This window comes from Oryx dammah, unplaced genomic scaffold (assembly GCF_014754425.2).
Source record: "Oryx dammah isolate SB20612 unplaced genomic scaffold, SCBI_Odam_1.1 HiC_scaffold_28, whole genome shotgun sequence".
Taxonomy (NCBI): domain Eukaryota; kingdom Metazoa; phylum Chordata; class Mammalia; order Artiodactyla; family Bovidae; genus Oryx; species Oryx dammah.
In genome coordinates, this window is record NW_024070212.1 from 105,720,851 (window position 1) to 105,739,361 (window position 18,511).

At 54.9% G+C, this 18,511-nt stretch overlaps 1 protein-coding gene across 1 annotated transcript; it reads left to right on the plus strand.

The window, feature by feature from the left end:
* The first annotated feature begins 10,954 nt into the window (after positions 1–10,954).
* On the plus strand, positions 10,955–12,310 carry POU3F1 (POU class 3 homeobox 1). The gene has a single exon (XM_040231657.1). The coding sequence runs from the start codon at positions 10,955–10,957 to the stop codon at positions 12,308–12,310; it is 1,356 nt and encodes a 451-aa protein (XP_040087591.1).
* The last annotated feature ends 6,201 nt before the right edge of the window (positions 12,311–18,511 follow it).

Here is an 18,511-nt window from a genome sequence, read left to right on the forward strand (position 1 = left end):
TCCCATCCGGGCGGCCACGTAACATGGAGCAGAATTCCCGGTGCTCTACAGTCCTTGTCGGTTATTCATTTTAAATATAGCAGTGTGTAAATGTCCATCCCAAACTCCCTAACTATCCCTTCCCTCCATCCTTCCCCCAGGCCACTGTAAGTTCATCCTCTAAATGGGCCACTGTAAGTTCATCCTCTAAATCTGTGTGTCTCTTTCTGTCTTGTAAGTAACTGCATTTGTAACATTTCTTTTTATATTCCCATATTAGGGATGTCATAGTATACTTCTCCTTCTCTGTCTGACTTACTTCACTCAGTATGACAATCTAGGTCCATCCAGATTGCTGCAAATGGCATTATTTTATTCTTCTTAATGATTTCTGCCTTGTTTTAGAAGCCCTCGCCAGGTTAGACCAGGTGTCCTCATCTGAGCCCCACATCCATTTCCTAGGACTCCTGGCGTATGAGTTCCTACCCAGAAAGCCTGACTGGTCACCTGGCTTATCTAGGACGGTGGCCACCTAGAGGGCCACCAGTCACCCACCCCAGTGCCTGGCATTCTGACTCTGCCCCAGCCCCTTAGTTGGATCCTGCCTTATGCTGACAAACAGCCCCACTCACACTAGCTGCCCAAACCACCCATTCCAGAATCCTAAGCTCCAGTCTACCTACTCAGACCCCAGGCTGCCATCCACCTCTCCCCAGATGTCACTTTCACCTCATCCAACAACCTCCCCAGGCAGGCACTTTCAGAACCTGCAGCCGGTCCACACTAACCCATGCCCTCTGCTGGGCCCCGAAGCCTGGCAGAAAAATCACCAAGGCACTTTGACATTAATCAAAGACATTCATAAATAAATATGTGTAAATCAAATGCAAACCAAGGTAGGAATTTACATCTTTCACTGCTGAGTCAGCATCTCCAGACATAGGAGAGGCTGCCTGCAACTCAAGAGGTTTGGGACAAGAGCCCTCCCATCTAGGGGTCCACTGAACAACTCTAGATGTATCATCTGAGATTCTCGAACTTTCAAGTTGGAAGCATCAACCCCCATTTATTGATTGCCTACTATATGCCAGGCATTCTACATACTATAGGCATTCAATAAGATAACATGCACAGTACTTAGAATGGTAGCTGGCACCTACCTAGCAAGCACCCAATGTACATGGGCTATCATTAATGGTAATATCTCTTAGTTTCTCCATTTGTAAAATGAGAATTAGAGTCGCACCTAATTCAGAGTGCTTTGGTGAGGACGCAAGGTGGAAACCCAGGCAGAAGCACAGCATAGGGTAGTACTCAATAAATCTCAGCAATTTTATTAAATGCTGTGTGTCCACGCAAACAAGTTCTGGAAAGATATAGCCTTGAGGAGCAGTTAACAGAGGGGAGGTAGAGGGATGAACAGAGGCCCTCCACTTTCTGTTTCGTATATTTCTGAGGCCAAGAATTTTGACAAATGAGTTTGCATGGCTTTCACCAGCAGCAAAAACAAGAAAGCTACTTCTATTTGGTGGAATAAAAGCCACCAAGGCAGAGACCCTGTGCTGGGAACACCCACTTCCTAGCTATCTCCTCATGGTTCTGCACACCTCCCTACTCAGCCTCTGTCCTCAGACACTCTCCTCCAAAAACGGTCAGAGAGAGCAGTCTGTTCTGGACATGGTGTTTCTAGTAACAACACTTTATGTGACTTCCCCTCTCTGGCAGGATCAGTAAGCCCAGGAACCCTGAAACTTCTCCAACAAGCTGGGCCAGGCGTGCCTCGACTTAGATGGGGTCTCATCCCCAGAGCCCTCAGACAGGTCACTCGGTCTAGATTCGTTGCTGCTCCCCGACCATCACTGCTCCTGTCAGGACGTATGTTTCGAATCTTCATCCAGGTCACAGACAGAGAATGGAATGAGATGACAGAAGCATAACCATGTCATCATCCGACAGGTCTTTCTTACTGGCACCGCCAGAGACCAGGAATTGGGCTGGGTGCTGGGGAGACAGACATGAACCAGAGCCAGCTGCTCCTCGGAGCTCACAGTACTGCCAGGAGAGGCAGATCCACAAAGGGCGATGGCATTGGCATGCCAGCCCACAAATGCTAACACAGAGGTGGTCTTCACAGTACAGCATGGAAGCAAGGCAGAAACTGTGGCTTGGTCTAGAGAGGGAGTGAAAAGAAAGCCCAGGGCAGGTGCCCCTTGAACACCTGAAGGGTGTGATGGGAGGACAGGGGAGGGGGTAGAGAGAAAGGCATTCCAAGGAGAGGGAGCTGTGTGTGCAAAGGTAAGGAACCATCAGGACCTGATGTGTTTGTGGGAAGGAAGCTTCATGCTGCTGGTTCAGAGGAGAGGCAGGGGCAGGACCAGAGGGGGCTTTGAGTTGGATACTATACACAATGGGGAGCAAGGAACAGCTTCTCGGGAGGCAAGTGACATGTCTGAGTGTGTCTTGGGGGGCTCTCTGGTTTGATTCAACAAAGGGACTGGAGGAAGGAAGAATGGTCCTAGCCCAGGCCCTCCCAACTTGCACAGTAGCTATATTTTATCACCTATCCACTCCCCCTTATTCTTTTAACTTGGGTTTCCTGGAGCTCCTGGGGTGTAGGCTATGACTGTCCCTTGAGGTGCCCAGAGCTAGCAGGCCAATGGGCCTACAGATGGAGGTAAACTGAGGCACTCTACAGAAGAGCCCTTTCCTGGTCGAAATGAGAGCAGGAACGTGAATCTGGCATATATTCTGTTCTCAGCCACAAACCAAAGTTGAGACTCCAGGGTGATTTTATCTGCAATGACAAGTCCACCCCCAGGCTCAGACAGGTATTGTTCTGGGCTTAGCAGACATCCCCAAGTCAGACAGATGTCCAGGACTCAAACAGACATTGCCCCCAGGCCAGGAGGATGTTGCACCAGGCCCAGACAGATGCTATGCCAGGTTCAGATACATGTCCTGGGCCCAGACGCAAGCTTTCCTGGAGCCAGATAATGTTCTGGGCTCAGCCAGGTGTTCCAGCCTCAAACAGATGTTGTCTCCAGCCCAGGCAGATGCTACCCTAAGCTCAGACAGATGTCTGCCACCAGAGATATATAAAGACGCTAAGAGGTCCCTGGGAAAATATAATTCCTAAATTCTCCTTTGCCACTGCCACCCTCCACCTGCTACTCCTGAGAAAGCTGAGGAAGGCCAGCACTGAACCCAGCCAGGTCTCTCCAGGCCCTCCCAACTTGCACAGCCAAAGAGCTATATTATTCTGTCTTTCCCCCTGACTCCAAGCTGGCCTGCTGAGCGGAGGGAAAGAAGGCACATACGGTGGGGCAATGAAGGAGGCACGTGGACAAGAGCACAGAGCATCTGCGCCATCTGTGGCATGGTAGACAATGGTACGCAGGCCACCGAGATGACTCTGTACAAAGGGGACTAGGTGGGGATCAGAGCTGATGTAAAGACTAAGCCCACTCAGTCTTACCTCAAACCCCACACTCTGGGACTGGAGGGGAGAAGTCCTGTGACCTCATCTCCACACTCATGCACCTTGACCAACGCCCTAGAAATGCCATTGCTGAGTCATTTAAAAGTAACTACTGCTCCAGAGGTGCACTAAGCTAGAGACAAAGACAGAAATTAGGAAGTGTGGACATTAAGGGAGAGTGAGTCCCATTCGTCAGCTTGGTCCTGGCTAGAAGAATGACCTTCTTTCCCCAAGAGCCCTCATAGGGCATCGCAGACTAGGAAGAAAACAGAACTTTCCCATCACTGCCATGCCGCTCCCATCAGGAGACAGAGCTGTCTTAACTGCAGCTTTGCAGAAGTTACAGCTTTCCCAGTCCAAGCCACTAGACTTGAGGTAGAGGAATGAGAGGGGTTACAGTGAGATCTTGACCTCCCCATCTGCCATAAGGGGCTCCCCCACTAGACTCAGTCTATTCTGAAAGGGAGTTCCTAGAGGCAGCAGCTCATGCATATGTAAATAAAGCATAAGCTACACACCCCTACAAGTGAAGTCAGGACCTCCCTCCAGCTCTACCTCCTCCCCATCAAGAGCTTCCTGGAGACTAAGGAAGGTAAGGTGTGGTCTTTGCAAGCACTGTCAATGGCAAGCACTGTCTGAAACAACTACAAACACTAATGCACACATATTAATACAAACCAAGCACAAACACCCTAACACAAGCACAGAAATACTTATGCGCATCTGTAAAATATAAACAGGAATTCGTGCAGGCATGCTAACCTGCCGTTACCCACCTATACAAGCACACCAAGCCCCCAACTCACTGTTGTAAACACTGTAAGGCACAAAGACACAAGGAACTCCCTTCCAGCTCCCTCCCTTCCAGACTACTCAGGCTGCCCACCCCCACCCTCAGTCGGCCAGAGGCAACACCAAGCCCAGGAAGGCACATCCCTTGTCTAACAATGATGACAAGAACTTAAATTATCACTCGTTGCTCCCACCCCACCCTGTGGTGGTGAATTTTGCAGCCATCCAGATAAAAAGTGTGTTAAAAAAAAAGTGAGAGAGAGAGAAACTCAAACCCAGCCCCAGCCTTTCAGAGTGATTAATCCCTGCTAATGATTTACCGATTTGCAGAGAGCGTGTTCTGCATAACCGGATTGTGGGCATTAACACCAGCTCAGAGGCTGCCATTCTGCTAAAAATGAAAGTAAATTTCAAGAGCAATTGACCACCCCTAATTTGAATATCCTACTGATGCACTGGGAGGACCCTTACCCCCACCCATCGACCTAGAAGGCTGAGGCAAGGGAAAAAACGCAAGGAAAGGTTCTTTCCTAAAAGATATCTCACCTTTCATCATTCTTTCCCATCCCCAAGACTGAGAGATAGAGAAACTTAAATAGGCGAGACTGCTCCTTTCTCCTCTGCCAAAGGCAGCTGTGCCTCTCCTACACTCTGGTCCCCATACGTGACTCTCAGGAGCACAGGAAGGACAAAAGAGGAAGACACCTGGAGGGGCTGAGTTCAGAGGGAGAGAGGAGGGGGTTTGAGAGCTCAGAGTGATGCCATCCCCTCTGGGAAAGATCTCTTGATAGTGGGGAGCACTATGAATCTGTCTAGCTGGCATCAACCTGCAGGGAGGAAGTGGATGTACCTACCCAGGCTGGGCTTCCCAGGTGGCACTAGTGGTAAAGAACCCTCCTGCCAACACAGGAGACATAAGAGACTCAGGTTCAATCCCTGGGTCGGAAAGATTCCCCGGGAGGAGGGTATGGCAACCCCCTCCCATCATTCTTGCCTGGGACATCCCATGGACAGAGGAGCCTGGCGGGCTACAGTCCATGGGGTCACAAAGAGTCGGACATGACTGAAGCTACTGGGCACGCAGGCATGCTGGAATCTGAGGCAGCCGGGACCCTGCCAGACGCTTCCAGTCAAAAACAGGTTCCAGCCCAGAACAAGCAGGGTGTGGGCGTGGTCGCTCCTGACACCACTTAGCAAGAACTGGTTGAGGGAACAGGCAGGTTCTGCTCCGGCTCTCACAGCCTCTTACTCACCCCTGGCAGCCAGGCAGGAAAACCAAGCCACGCTCTCCCTTTCCAAGTTTCCATCCAGGCAGTGATCTCATCCCGCCTCCACAAGAACCCAGTGGAGACCGTCCTGCCCAGCTTACAGATGAGGACACTGAGGTTCACAGAGATCAGGAGAGCTGAGATTGGTGTCATCAGGCAGGTCTGAGTCAAGATGGAACCTAGGGCTCCTTGACACTGAAAACATAGGATCTGGAGCATAAGGGAAAGACTGGTGGGCTCAGAAGAGAACGGAAGCGGGCTGCCCCCATTTTGCCCCCCTTCCCACTCAGCCTGCCTTGGACAAAGACTATGAGCTCCTCCCAGCAGCCCTCCCTAGGAGTCTGATCTCTCCTCTCTTTACCTCCACTCAGCATTCCTGACTTGCGAAGGACCCAGGTAGAGTGTCCGGAGCCCCTTTTCCTCCAACATTAAAAAGGCCTTGGGGACTCCCCTGGTGCTCCAGTGGCTAGGAATCCACACTCCCAATACAAGGGGCTCAGCTTTGATACCTGCATGGGGAACTAGATCCCACATGCCACAACTAAGAGTTTGCATGCCCCAGCTAAAACCCAATACGGTCAAATAAATAAATAAAAATAAATATTAAAAAAGAAGAAGAAGAAGAAAAGGCCTTAGGTCTGTGGCTGCATCTGCTCTCAGGGCGCCCCTGGACTCCGAGGACCCACTGACCCATTGCAACAAGACATAATGGCAGGAGCCCAGAGACCAAAGCGGGAAAGCAGCTGGACCCAGCTGCCTCCTTTTCCTCCCTCCCAGATCCCATTCAGTGCACCATTGTGCACGCTCGCCTGTCTGGGATGTGCATCTAGAATATTATAGTGCATGCGCGGCTGCCCTGCTGCTTGCTGATGGCGAGTATGGTCATATTCTACAGGCCGCTTCTGAATCTCTCAGGCGGGAGTGTGAATGTAGATTGTGGGGTTTGTGTCTCTGACTTGAGACTTTTCGGAGAGAGGATATGGGGGCTTGTGTAGCTGCAGTTCATCCCCACAGAGCCTTCCCTCTGCAGCCCCTCTGGCTCAGAGACCCCCCACAGCGAGGGCCCCATCTGCTGGAGGCTCGCTGACCTGTGTCAAATGAGCAGGCGCTCGGTCACACTCCAGGGCCTGGAGGAGGCCTCGCCACTCTGGGAAAGCCCAGGCAGCTCCTGGCCTGGGGGCAGGCTGGGCAGGGGCCCCCGCTGGGGAGGGAGGCCAGGGAGCCTCTGAGGTTGGCGGCGGCCTGGCTGGGAGCTGCCCTCCACAAGGAGAGTGGGGGGAAAAAAAAAAAACATATGAAAAGAAAGGGCTTTCCTGCTTCCTTCAAATGAATGGGGCCGCTGAATTGCATGGACTAAGCTCTGGGCTGGGCACGGCCCCATCCTGGGCTTTCTGATCCCTTGTGTAGATGGGTTAGTTCCTACAGGGTGTAGGTGTCTATGTGATGCATGGGGTGGGCCTCTCTGTATCTGTGCATGGGGTGGGAGAGTGCATGCTCATGTTTGTGAACACAAGAGGGTGTGCCCATTTGTGTGAACCGGCATGCCAGCTGACAGCCTTGTCACCCCAGGGGCCTGTAGGTCTCCTATAGGTCTGGGTCTAGTAGGCTGAAGGAATGCCTGCTTGAGCCGATTTCAGCCTTGGTGTGGACTCTGCAAATGTTGAGACACATGTCTGTATTTATCATTGTGTGTTGGTTTGAATATCCAACTCAGTGATGTGAGTCCATGTGTTCCTATTATGAATCTGTATGTCTGTCCTCAGGCTAAATTTCCTGTGTGTATCTGCATGTTATGTGTAATTGTGTCTGTGTGTGAATGCACATCCGTTCACATGCCTAAACCACTCTGTGTCTGCATGGGTCAGGGGGGTGTCTGACTTCTGTCTTCCAGGTTTTCCCTGTGGTCTACGAGGGCAGGGCTCCTAGAGAGCTCTAGGAGCTCTCCTAGAGAGATAGAGAGGGGATCTCCTAGAGAGAGGGGATGCTCTGTAGTGGGTATCTCTGCCACTAGCCATGTCTTCACCCTCAGTGTCCTGCACAGAATCTCGAAGAGCAAGAGCAAAGGGGATGGGACTTCCCTGTCAATCCAGCAGTTAACACTTCACCTTCTAATATGGGGGGTACAGGCTTGATCCCTGGTTAGGGAGCTAAGATCACACATGCCTCGAGGCAAAAAAAAAAAACAGGAAACAGAAACAACATTGTAACAAATTCAATAAAGACGTTAAAAGTGGTCCACATCAAAAAATATCTTTAAAATAAAAAAAAGAGCAAACGGAATACTGAGACTTCCTAGGAAAAACTTAACTCTCAAATACAAGAAAATTGTCACTCAAGACCAAATCCATATCATTGTGGAGGATCTAAAACTTTGAAAGCAGAGAAAGAAATGTTATCCTTTCCTAGTTCACACTGCTGTTCAACCCAGGCAACATCTCATACTAAGAGGGCATCTAAATTACATGCTTTGTTTCATCCTTGTAGCTCCAAAACAAACCTGAGAAGTAGGCATTTCTGTCCTTGTTTTTATATGAAGAAACTGAGGCTCCAACAGGCAAAGCAAAGAGCAGGGCCGTTAAAAGAATTAATGGGATTGCGACTAGATTTGCTGCTAGCCGACAAGCTGGTAACTTGCTTAGGAGTCTGGTTTTGCTGCAGCCACCCCTCAATTCAGCACAGACTTGGGAATTTGCCTTCAGGAGCACCAGGTGGCCAGAGGTAGGGCAGTAAGCTTTCTCTGCTGTGAAGGCCAAAGTCGCTGCCTCCACAGGAAACCTCCCCTTCCACAGCCTGCCGAGAACGATGGGGAGCCATGGGGAGTGGGACTTCCCCAATATTCTCCCCAGGGTGAGGCTTGTTCTGAGCCCTTGAACAGGCCTCAGTTCCTTCATCTGTGCAATGGGAGAACAATTCTAGTGCTCTCTCCTGGGGCTGAGAGTAGCAGGTAACATCATGAATGAAAAGCATTTATTTGTTAAAACAACCATTGCTCATGGTGACCATTCCAAACAACATCTTGTCCACTGTCCAGATATTTCCCTTCCTCCAACAGAAACTGAGACAGGTTCATAGACTCAGACCATTAGAGCTGGAAGGGAGGTTACCAAAGAGGTCATCTGATCCAAACCTCCACATCCCCACTCTGCAGATGAGGGAACTGCGACTTAGTTAGAGAGGGGGAGTAACCTCTTCATTCACTGGGTGCTAACAACAGAAAGAAGTAGAAGTCTTTTCTGAGTCCTATTCCCTCCTACTGTCTTGTACCACTCTATGACTTACCCTAGTGAGACAGGTGGGCTGCCTATGGTACTGTTATTCCCAATTTACAGGTAAAAGAACAAACCAGCAAGTTATTCTTGCCCAGGAAGACAGTGGCGGTTCCAGGCTGGAAGCCTAAGCTTCAATGTCACACCGTCCTGGTTAGCACTGGAGTGTAAGGGGACTTCACTACAGAATTCCCAGGTGTGGTCCTAACTCCTGGGCCTGGGAGAGAGGTCAGGAAGTCCTGGGATGCTGCAAGGTGACAACTTCCTTGGCCAGAGTCCAGGACAGCCCAGCATTTTTAGCTAGGTTCAGACACTCAGCTCTATCACAGCTCTTGCAATGGAGATGGGACCTAAGCAGCTTGCTCAGGACAGTGGCCAAAGGCCACTCTCTCTTGCGGGCTAGCCAGAGGCTAGTCCTGGGGCATTCCAGGCCTGGATGAGCACATCTGTGCCCTGTCACTGTTGACTCTGTCCCAGTCACCCCCACTGCAGCTGCCACCTGAGCCCCCATCATCCTTCACACACTGAAGCTTTATTCCACTGTCCTGACCTGCCAGTAGGGCCCTAGCTGGGCCCTCAGCTTGGTCCTGCAGTCTGGAGCCCTGGGGCCCTGGAATCTATGAATCCACTGGAGGCAAGGTCAGTGACAGAATAGAGGTGAACTGGCAGCTGGAAGACTCCCTGTGAGACAAGCCTCAGCATGGGAAGAGTGGAGGCTCAGCTCATTCCACACAACCCCCAGCCAGCGTGTCACGAAAGAGCCGATGCTGAGGCCTAAGTCCGCTAAAGATCCTTCAGGGAGCCCTCAAAGACCTGGGGGATGAGGAGATACCCCAGCCTTGCCAACAAGGAAGGCCTCTTCAATCCCAGTGTCCTTTTCAGCAGTCCCGGGCAAGTGGGTTAAACTCCAGCCCAGGGTTCCCTGCGAAGCTGGACAGCTCCCGGCCTGCACTCCAGATTTCTGAGGCGCCAGTGCCCTTCCCCAAGTCCACGCGGCTCCTCACCTAGAGCAAGTTTCCCCCGGGGCGTAACCCCGCCATGACCCAGGCCAATGAGCCATGCAGGCAGGAAGGAGAAAGAGCGAGAAGGCGGCAGTGGCGTGGGTCAGATATCCGTGGGCCCTGTTTGTCCACCAGCCCTGTCAGCGGCGTTTCCCCGGAGCCAGGCTCCACCTCGAGGTCCTCTCACTCAGGAACCTCGGAATCGGCCTGGTTACAGGAACTCCGGTCGCCCCCACAGCATCGCTGCCGCCGACCGTTTCGGCGCGGATCCACCCGGGCGGTACTCACCTGGGCCACGGTACCCTGGAGAAGAGCCCATGAGAGGCGTGAAGTCGGGCCGGTACGCCCCTGCCCAAGCCGGATGCTCTCTCAGGGCCGCGGAGGTCGACGGAGTTGCACTGGGTGGTCTAGAGGACGAAGAAGGAAAACCGAGACGGGCCGGGGAGGCGCGCAGAGGAGAGCTCCGCACCCGCTGGAAGCCGTGGGAGGCGAGGCGGGCAAGGTGAGCAACCGCGCCGCACCCGAGCCGGGGACCCGCGCCTCCTGCAGCTCGCGGCCGCCGAGACCCGCGGGAATCCTGGCCCGCCGGCGGCGGCACTGCGAAGGGAGGAGCGCGGGGCTAAGCCGCTTCTCAGAGCCCGAGCGCCTCCCGGAGCCAGCCATCCCCGCCACCGCCTCTGGCCACCCGGGCGGGAGACCTGCGGGAATTCTGCTCGCGTGGAGCGTGGGACCCGCCGGGCTCGGAATCTCCAGAGACGGGGGAAAGCGGGGCCCATGCAGCCAGGACGAGAAGGGGTGCGGTCCCAGTACCACCCCCGCGCCACTCCCCACGTGGCGGCCGCGCCCCCGGGGCGTGAATGTGTACGCGGACGGTAGGGGGCCTGTGAATGAAGCCCCAGCGGCCAATCAGCATGGCCGGCGCGCGGGACCCCGGGAGTGAGGCCCAATGGCGAGCTCTGGGCGGCCCGGCCGGGAGGCAGGCGGGCGCGGGGGGCGGGGGCCGGGGCCGCGGGGGGGCGGGAGGCGGCTCCGCGAGCAGCCAATGGGAGGCGGGTGGGGTGGGGCTCTGGAGCGCCGAGCGGGTCCCGGCTTTAAGCCGGCGGAGCGCGGCGGCGGGGCCCGCAGACGGAGAGGAGCGGCGGCGCGGCGCGGCGCGGGGCGCGGGGCGGCATGGCCACCACCGCGCAGTACTTGCCGCGGGGCCCCGGCGGCGGAGCCGGGGGCACAGGACCGCTTATGCACCCGGATGCCGCGGCAGCAGCGGCAGCGGCCGCGGCCGCCGAGCGGTTGCACGCGGGGGCCGCGTACCGCGAAGTGCAGAAGCTGATGCACCACGAGTGGCTGGGCGCGGGCGCGGGCCACCCAGTGGGCCTAGCGCACCCCCAGTGGTTACCCACGGGAGGAGGCGGCGGCGGCGACTGGGCCGGCGGCCCGCACCTGGAACACGGCAAGGCGGGAGGCGGCGGCACCGGCCGAGCCGACGACGGTGGCGGAGGCGGCGGTTTCCACGCGCGCCTGGTGCACCAGGGGGCGGCCCACGCGGGCGCGGCATGGGCGCAGGGCGGTACGGCACATCACTTGGGCCCCGCCATGTCTCCGTCGCCAGGGGCCGGCGGGGGCCACCAGCCCCAACCGCTGGGGCTGTACGCGCAGGCGGCCTACCCCGGGGGCGGCGGCGGCGGCCTGGCCGGGATGCTGGCGGCGGGCGGTGGCGGTGCGGGGCCGGGCCTGCACCACGCGCTGCACGAGGACGGCCACGAGGCGCAGCTGGAGCCGTCGCCTCCGCCGCACCTGGGCGCACACGGACACGCACACGGACATGCACACGCTGGCGGCCTGCACGCGGCGGCGGCGCACCTGCACCCGGGGGCGGGCGGCGGTGGCTCGTCGGTGGGCGAGCACTCGGACGAGGACGCGCCCAGCTCGGACGACCTGGAGCAGTTCGCCAAGCAGTTCAAGCAGCGGCGCATCAAGCTGGGCTTCACGCAGGCCGACGTGGGGCTGGCGCTGGGCACGCTGTACGGTAACGTGTTCTCGCAGACCACCATCTGCCGCTTCGAGGCCCTGCAGCTGAGCTTCAAGAACATGTGCAAGCTCAAGCCGCTGCTCAACAAGTGGCTGGAGGAGACCGACTCGTCCAGCGGCAGCCCCACCAACCTGGACAAGATCGCGGCGCAGGGCCGCAAGCGCAAGAAGCGCACGTCCATCGAGGTGGGGGTCAAAGGCGCGCTCGAGAGCCACTTTCTCAAGTGCCCCAAGCCCTCGGCGCACGAGATCACAGGCTTGGCCGACAGCCTGCAGCTGGAGAAAGAGGTGGTGCGGGTCTGGTTCTGCAACCGGCGGCAGAAGGAGAAGCGCATGACCCCAGCTGCCGGCGCCGGCCACCCGCCCATGGACGACGTTTACGCCCCCGGCGAGCTGGGGCCCGGCGGGGGCAGCGCGTCGCCGCCCTCGGCGCCCCCGCCGCCCCCGCCGGCCGCTCTGCACCACCACCACCACCACACACTGCCGGGCTCCGTGCAGTGACCCCGAGGGCCGGGCCCCCCGCCGGTGCGCGGCGAGGCGCCGCGCGGCCTGAACTCTTTTTTGTTCGGTTGCTTTGGATTTTACAAAAAGCCCACAAACTTTCGAATAAAACCAAACACCCGGACCACCCTCTCCTGCGAGCGGCGAAGACGGCCGACAGGCTGCGTCGCCCGAGCCCCGAGAGAGAGGAGCGAAGATCCGGAACGCGCCAACTCACTCCGGGCATCCTGCCCGCCGCCTGCTCCCTGCCCCCAACCCCTCGACGACCCCCGCCCCTGCCCCCCCCCGGGCTGTTCGGGGCCGGATCCCGGCAGCGGCCTCCCCACAGCGACAGGTAACGCGGTACGGGGTTAGGGATTCCCCGGGAGAGAGGACGAAGAGAGGCGAGCTCCCCATCCCTCTTCCCCGCGCGGATCCCCGAGCCTGCGGGTCACGGGTGGGGAACTGTCACCTTATTCGCTCCACGCCTCTTCTCTCCCATAAAGATGCGCCCCATCCCCCTTACCCTTCCTCTGGGCTTGGTTTTTTACGGTTTTTATTTATTCATGGAGCCTCTCGGCTCCTGGGGTCCTTCTAACTCCGCCCGCGCCCTTAATTTAAATCGCTGTATACTGTATTTATCGGGGCCCCGGAGGGGAGGCCGCGAGAGCCGCGTCTGTGTATAAAAGCAGGAAATAGCCAAAGCTTTAATCTAGCCTAATTTATTTTTCCCCTTACCTTCCCTATCTTACCCCTCAAAGGAAAAAAAAAAAAAAAGGGCAAAACAAAAAAAAAACTAACAAAAAAAATTCGAGTGTTCATTTTTCGTTTCGTTTTACCCGAGCTTCTGCTCGGTTCCCGGCCACGCTGGAGGAATCTGCGCTCCCACGCACACGCGGATGGGAAGGGGCTTCTGCCCCGCCGTTGACCGACCAGCAAGTAGCAGGGCTCCGGCTCCCCGCGGGGCCCTGCCCTCCTGGCCTCAAACAAACGAAACTTGGAAAAGTTGGAGATATTTTTTAACCAGCTGTAGAAATAAGCCGTTCCCGGAGAACCTTCTGCCTGAATCCGCTCCCTTTCCAGCCCCCTAGGATGCGGGATGCTGGGGGAGGCCTGGAGAGAAATTCCCCAAGTTTGGGGTGAGGTGGGAACCATGTAAATATGTGAGATATGTACACATTGGCGGGGAGAAAGAAACATTTTGTGCTTGGTTTTTATTTTTGGTTTTCCGGGTTGCCCTCCCTCCCTATACTAAAGGATTTTGTACACTCACTAATCCGAAAAAGATATTTTAATATGATTTCCAGATTTCTGATCCATCTCTATTTATTTTCTGGATGTGTTTGGAGCTTCCCCCTTCTCCATTTCTTGTTCTGTTACCGTTTGAATTTAAATTTTGTTATTTTATTTTTATTATTTTTTGGAACAATGTTTTGGTGCATTCTCTTTGTATCCTTATTGCAAAAAAAAAAAAAGTAATAATAATGTAGACTGGGAAGTTCCCTTTATATTTATGTTATAGTAAATATTTTATTACTCACATAAACATGTACCCCAGGGCTGTGTCCTGTCCTCCTTACTACTAGGGCCGGGTTGGTTCATGGGTGATGTGATGGGATGCCCTGGCTTGCCTCCCCCAAAGTCTGGCATCACTATCTCGGAGGAAGGTGACCACACAGACCTTCTTCCAGGCCACTATCGGGGCAGCTTGTTACTTGGACACCAGTTGGGCCCCTGCCTCAGATGAGTGAAGTTAGGGAAGATGAAGCCGCCTCATATCTCCCTCCCATAAACAGACTGTCCTGGGATCTGAGCAGGGCATAAGACCCTGCAGACACCGTACCGAATTCGGATCAACCATTCCTCAGGCACAACTCAACTGCCCTTCTGAGCCAAGGAAGAAGCCTGCCCCTCTCTGCCTGGCCCACCAGCCAGGCATCTCTGTATTTACATTCCCCCTGACGCACACACCCACCCCTGACTTTGGCTTCACTTTGGACTTCCTGGGTGGAGCCCAGGCCAACTTCATCATTCCAGGTCTTGGGGCAGGTGGAAGCGAGTCAGGCCTCACCAGATCACCCCAGCTGGTGTTCCACCTGCAAACAAATGGTACCTGAACCTGCCTGGATCCACTAAGAGCCCTAGCAGTTCAGACGGGGTCCTGCAGGAGTTAAATGGCCTGGGGAGGGAATCCCACGTGTTTGAGCAAAGCCAGTATTTCTCTACAGGCAAACGACCTGCCCCAACTTCTCTCAGGGAGGAGCAGGGGCAAGAACATCTGTGCCACCAGAAAGCCCTGGCATCTCCTCTCCAGGGCTGGGTCACCAAGGGAACCCCCCACTCCTCAAGGAGTGGTTGCCTCTGCCTATGGAGGCCTCCAGGGCCGTGCACTCACGACCTGGGGAGAGAAGCAGCCATGCTCAGACATCCCCCTGTCGAGCCTTCAGCACAGCGTCCCCCCCTTCCCCAGAGTCAGGATGGTGAAGGCAGCTCTGGGTTCCAGAGCCAAAGCCCCTGACTATCTGTGTCCCAGCAAAGATCCTTTCTCCTTTAAAACAACTCCTCTTAAAAATACTAATAAAAGCAGCTCTTCAGTTTCCTCTGTAGATGCGGTTCTTTTCCCATCTTAGGAGAAACCACGTGAGGTTTATCTTACTCTTCGTGGAGACAAAGCTTGAAGGCACAATTGCTTGCCGTGGGAGAAAGTTGTGTCCCTAGCGAGGGTATGTGTATGGCTCCCTCCTGCCGGGGAAGCTATTGAAGCCCAGGTCTGTGGGAGGCCTTGGCTCCAGCTGAAAGAATCTTGGGTGCCCAGAGAAGGGTTCCCAGGCCCCCAAGTTGGCTGACTCTGGCAGGCTTGGGCCTCAGGATGACTTTTTCGATGCTGCAGGTTCCTGGAGACACCCAGAGCTCTGCCCCACTCAGTCTCGGGAGAGAGTTGTCCCTCCAAGTACAGAGGCCATCATGGTTTTCACAGGCTCAGCCTCTCACAGCTTGTTTATTTTTCCCCTTACACCTTCAGTCCAGCCTAGTAAGCAATTAGGCCTGCAGCTGGCACCCGTGTCCCAGCCATCCCGTTTCCCAACCATCCCGTTTCCCAAATCGGCAGGCCAGGGAGCCTCCCCAGGCTTTTTACAAGGGAGGTTAGAAACTTTACCTGCCAGTTGTGTGGCAGCACGACCAGGAGCACCGGCCACCCCACCTAGGCCCCTAATCTCCAGCTTTGAAGGAATCGCACGCTCCCTCCCTGTTCCTTCCTTCCCAGATTCGTCCCAGCCTCAAGGCCCTGAAATGGAAGCCAGTGTAGCTCAGAGCTCCCTGCCGCCTGAGCCGCAGCAGGTTTGGAGGTTGGAAAGGGCGGCCGGGAAGATGAGGGCCCTTCCCTGGCCTCTGCCTGCAGCTGACACCAATTGATTGATTGATTTCCTAATTGTCTGCTTAATCCCGTCCAAGAGGGTGGATTTATTATTTAAGCAAGTCAACTCCAAAACAACCAAACAATGCGGTCCCCCAAGATCCAACAGCAGCTGAGGAGTAGAACAAAAAGAGGAAAAAAAGTGGGAAAGGGACGGAAGAAAATCTTCCATTTGGCGGCGATTTTGCTTAATGAGACACCAGCCTGGGACAGCTACCCGCTGACCCACCCCTTGGTCACAGAAGGTCCCAGGGGGCTCCTTCCCCCAGTCTCCAGCCTGGGTTGATGGTAGGAACCACAACACGTCTGACATAAGAAGGAAACCATAGGACCTACGGAGCAATATTTTTCCCTAGAGTCTTACTCCCCAGGTAGAACAGAGTTTAGAAATGGCAGTCAGCTGTGAGCTTGACCTCAGTTTTTCCAGCCCATATATATGAGGGTCTACCTGCTCACTCCTGAGAGCTCCAAACTTCCTTTTGTTCAAGAGAGCCAGATGTCCCTAGCATTGACCTCCCACGAAGCCCAAGCTTTCCCTAGTGGATTTGGGATTTTCTCATCCCATCTCCCTCCTCTTCTCACTGGAACAAAATTCTTTTCATAGATCAGACAACCACTGGTTCTGGTAGTTAAAGAGAGCCTCCCTCTCCCTGCAGGAACCTATGGGTGTGTGAAGGTGTACGTGTGTTCCTGTGCCTGTAAATCCATAGCTGCTCCCGGAGGTAGGAGGGGGAAAGGAAGTCCATGCTACGCTGCCGCTGCTTTGAGCTAGGAGAATATTTGCAGGGCAGGAGCTGGCTAACATGCAAAGAAGAAAGGTGGCCACTGTGGTTGCCTGGGATCCTCAAGGCAGATTCGGAAGGTGTCCGCTCCTGAATTTCAAGGATGCCTGTATTCCCCACTACCACTTGCCCCAGGAGTTTGCACTGGCTTCTGTGTCGCATAGCTTAGAACCTATGCCATCATCTTTTGACCCCAGGACTCCACTAGGGGTCCACAGGACTAGCTGACCCCCAACTGCAAACTGCCTGCTTAGGGCTCTTTAGAATCAATTCTCCTCCAAAGAGGCTCTGGGCCAACATGGGGGAGGGTCAAGCCCCCCGTGACATGTCCAGGCCCAGGCTTTCAGCAGCAGGGCTTGAACTCCAGAAAGGAGACCCACCTGAGCAGGGAGAGGAGAAAGAGGAAGTTAGTTACCTGGCCTGGAGGCTCCCCCTAAGCTTAGCAAAGGGGATTCATCCGGGTTTTCTGGCTTAGTGACTATAGTGACCAGAGGAGCCATCGATCGTGTCCTGCACAGCGTATGCGAAGGCCCTGGAGTTAGTATTTGCCCTCCTTCAAGGCTCCCCTTGCCACTTGGGAGGCCTCCGTGTGGGAGGACTGCCCTCTATTGGTCCCTGAGCTGGGACGTGGCAGCAGTCACCAGGGCCACCTCACGGCTGAGCATACCCCAAAATCAGCATTAAGTTGGCTACACACTGAGGGGTGCCAGGTAGAGCAGAGGCAACCTTAGCCTTCAAAGGAAGTGACCTGGCTTTACATACACACAGGCTTGCCCGTGACCCTTCCTTCTCCATCCACCACCCAGCCTGTGCCCCCAGCCATCCTCAGAAATTCTCCATCACGGCTGCCTCCTCTGCTTCTGCCCCACCCACACCCATCACCACCACTCCTCCTCTCAACCAGCTAAAACCCCAGTCCACACTCTGCCAGCTCGCTCACTCACACACATGCTGAACCTCGCAGGCACACCCGTACCACCGTCTGGTGTCCAATGCCAGCTTCAAGGCCTTTAACAGTGAGCTCTCCAGAGTCGCTGGGTACCTGCTCCTGTGCTTATTTGATTTAACACACGTAGCCTCCTTTCCATGCCTTGGCAGGGTCCCCTCCTCTCAGGATTTTCAAACACTCACCCCACAAGCTGCTTTCCAGACACATCCCTGCCCATCATTGTTCCCAACTCCTCCTAGATCTCGCCTGCTCCCTTCAGATAATTAAAGTTAGGCTGTGTGTTTGTATGTATGTGTGATCTTATTTTTTAAACACACACCCCCACACATACATATGCGTGTATATATACAAACACACACAGCAATTAGATCTATCCGTTCCTGCCGTCGTCCCTCTTGTGCTAAACACATGTCCCCCATCGCCACGCCATGAACTCAGCATCTCGTAGTCATGGGCTCTTGATCTTTCTCTTTCTCTCTCTCTCTCTTTCACACACACACACACACACTGGCACTTTCACACACCCACCCCCAGCTCCTTGGTGTTTCTCCAGGGGCACGACCTACCTCCCACCCACCTCCAGGACATCTGAATGGGCTCCGCTCAGAAGAGCCAAGTACCAGGAGGACTCTGCTTCAGCACTACCCGCCCCCACGCACACACCCCCAGTGGACATGTCTCTGGCTGAGCCTGACCAGGGTGGGTCTGGGTATTATTAGGCTGCAGAGACAGCACGGAGGCATATGGTCTCGTACACAAGAAATAATGTTCATGTTAAATCAGACCTCATGCATAATGCATGGTGCCTGATCTCACATTATTTTGGGTGTTCGTCAAAATCAGTGTTCTTTCTTGTGAGGGCTCCTGGAAAGAAGGGGAAAAGGCGTTTGCTAATTGCACCCACAGCCTGGACCAGGGAGCCGAATGTGCCCGGAGAGCCTCCCTCTGGCCCCACTTCACCCACCAGTGGGTCTCATCCCTCTGTCCCCCTCTGTCTTTCCACATGAAAGGAGGGGCTGACTCGGGTTTGGAGCAGGCGTAAGGCCCCGTGTTATTTTTATTTCTTTTCTCTCGGC

What these genes read in the sequence shown, in the direction of transcription:
- POU3F1 (XM_040231657.1), top strand. Translation starts at nt 10,955, where the DNA reads ATGGCCACCACCGCGCAGTACTTGCCGCGGGGCCCCGGCGGCGGAGCC.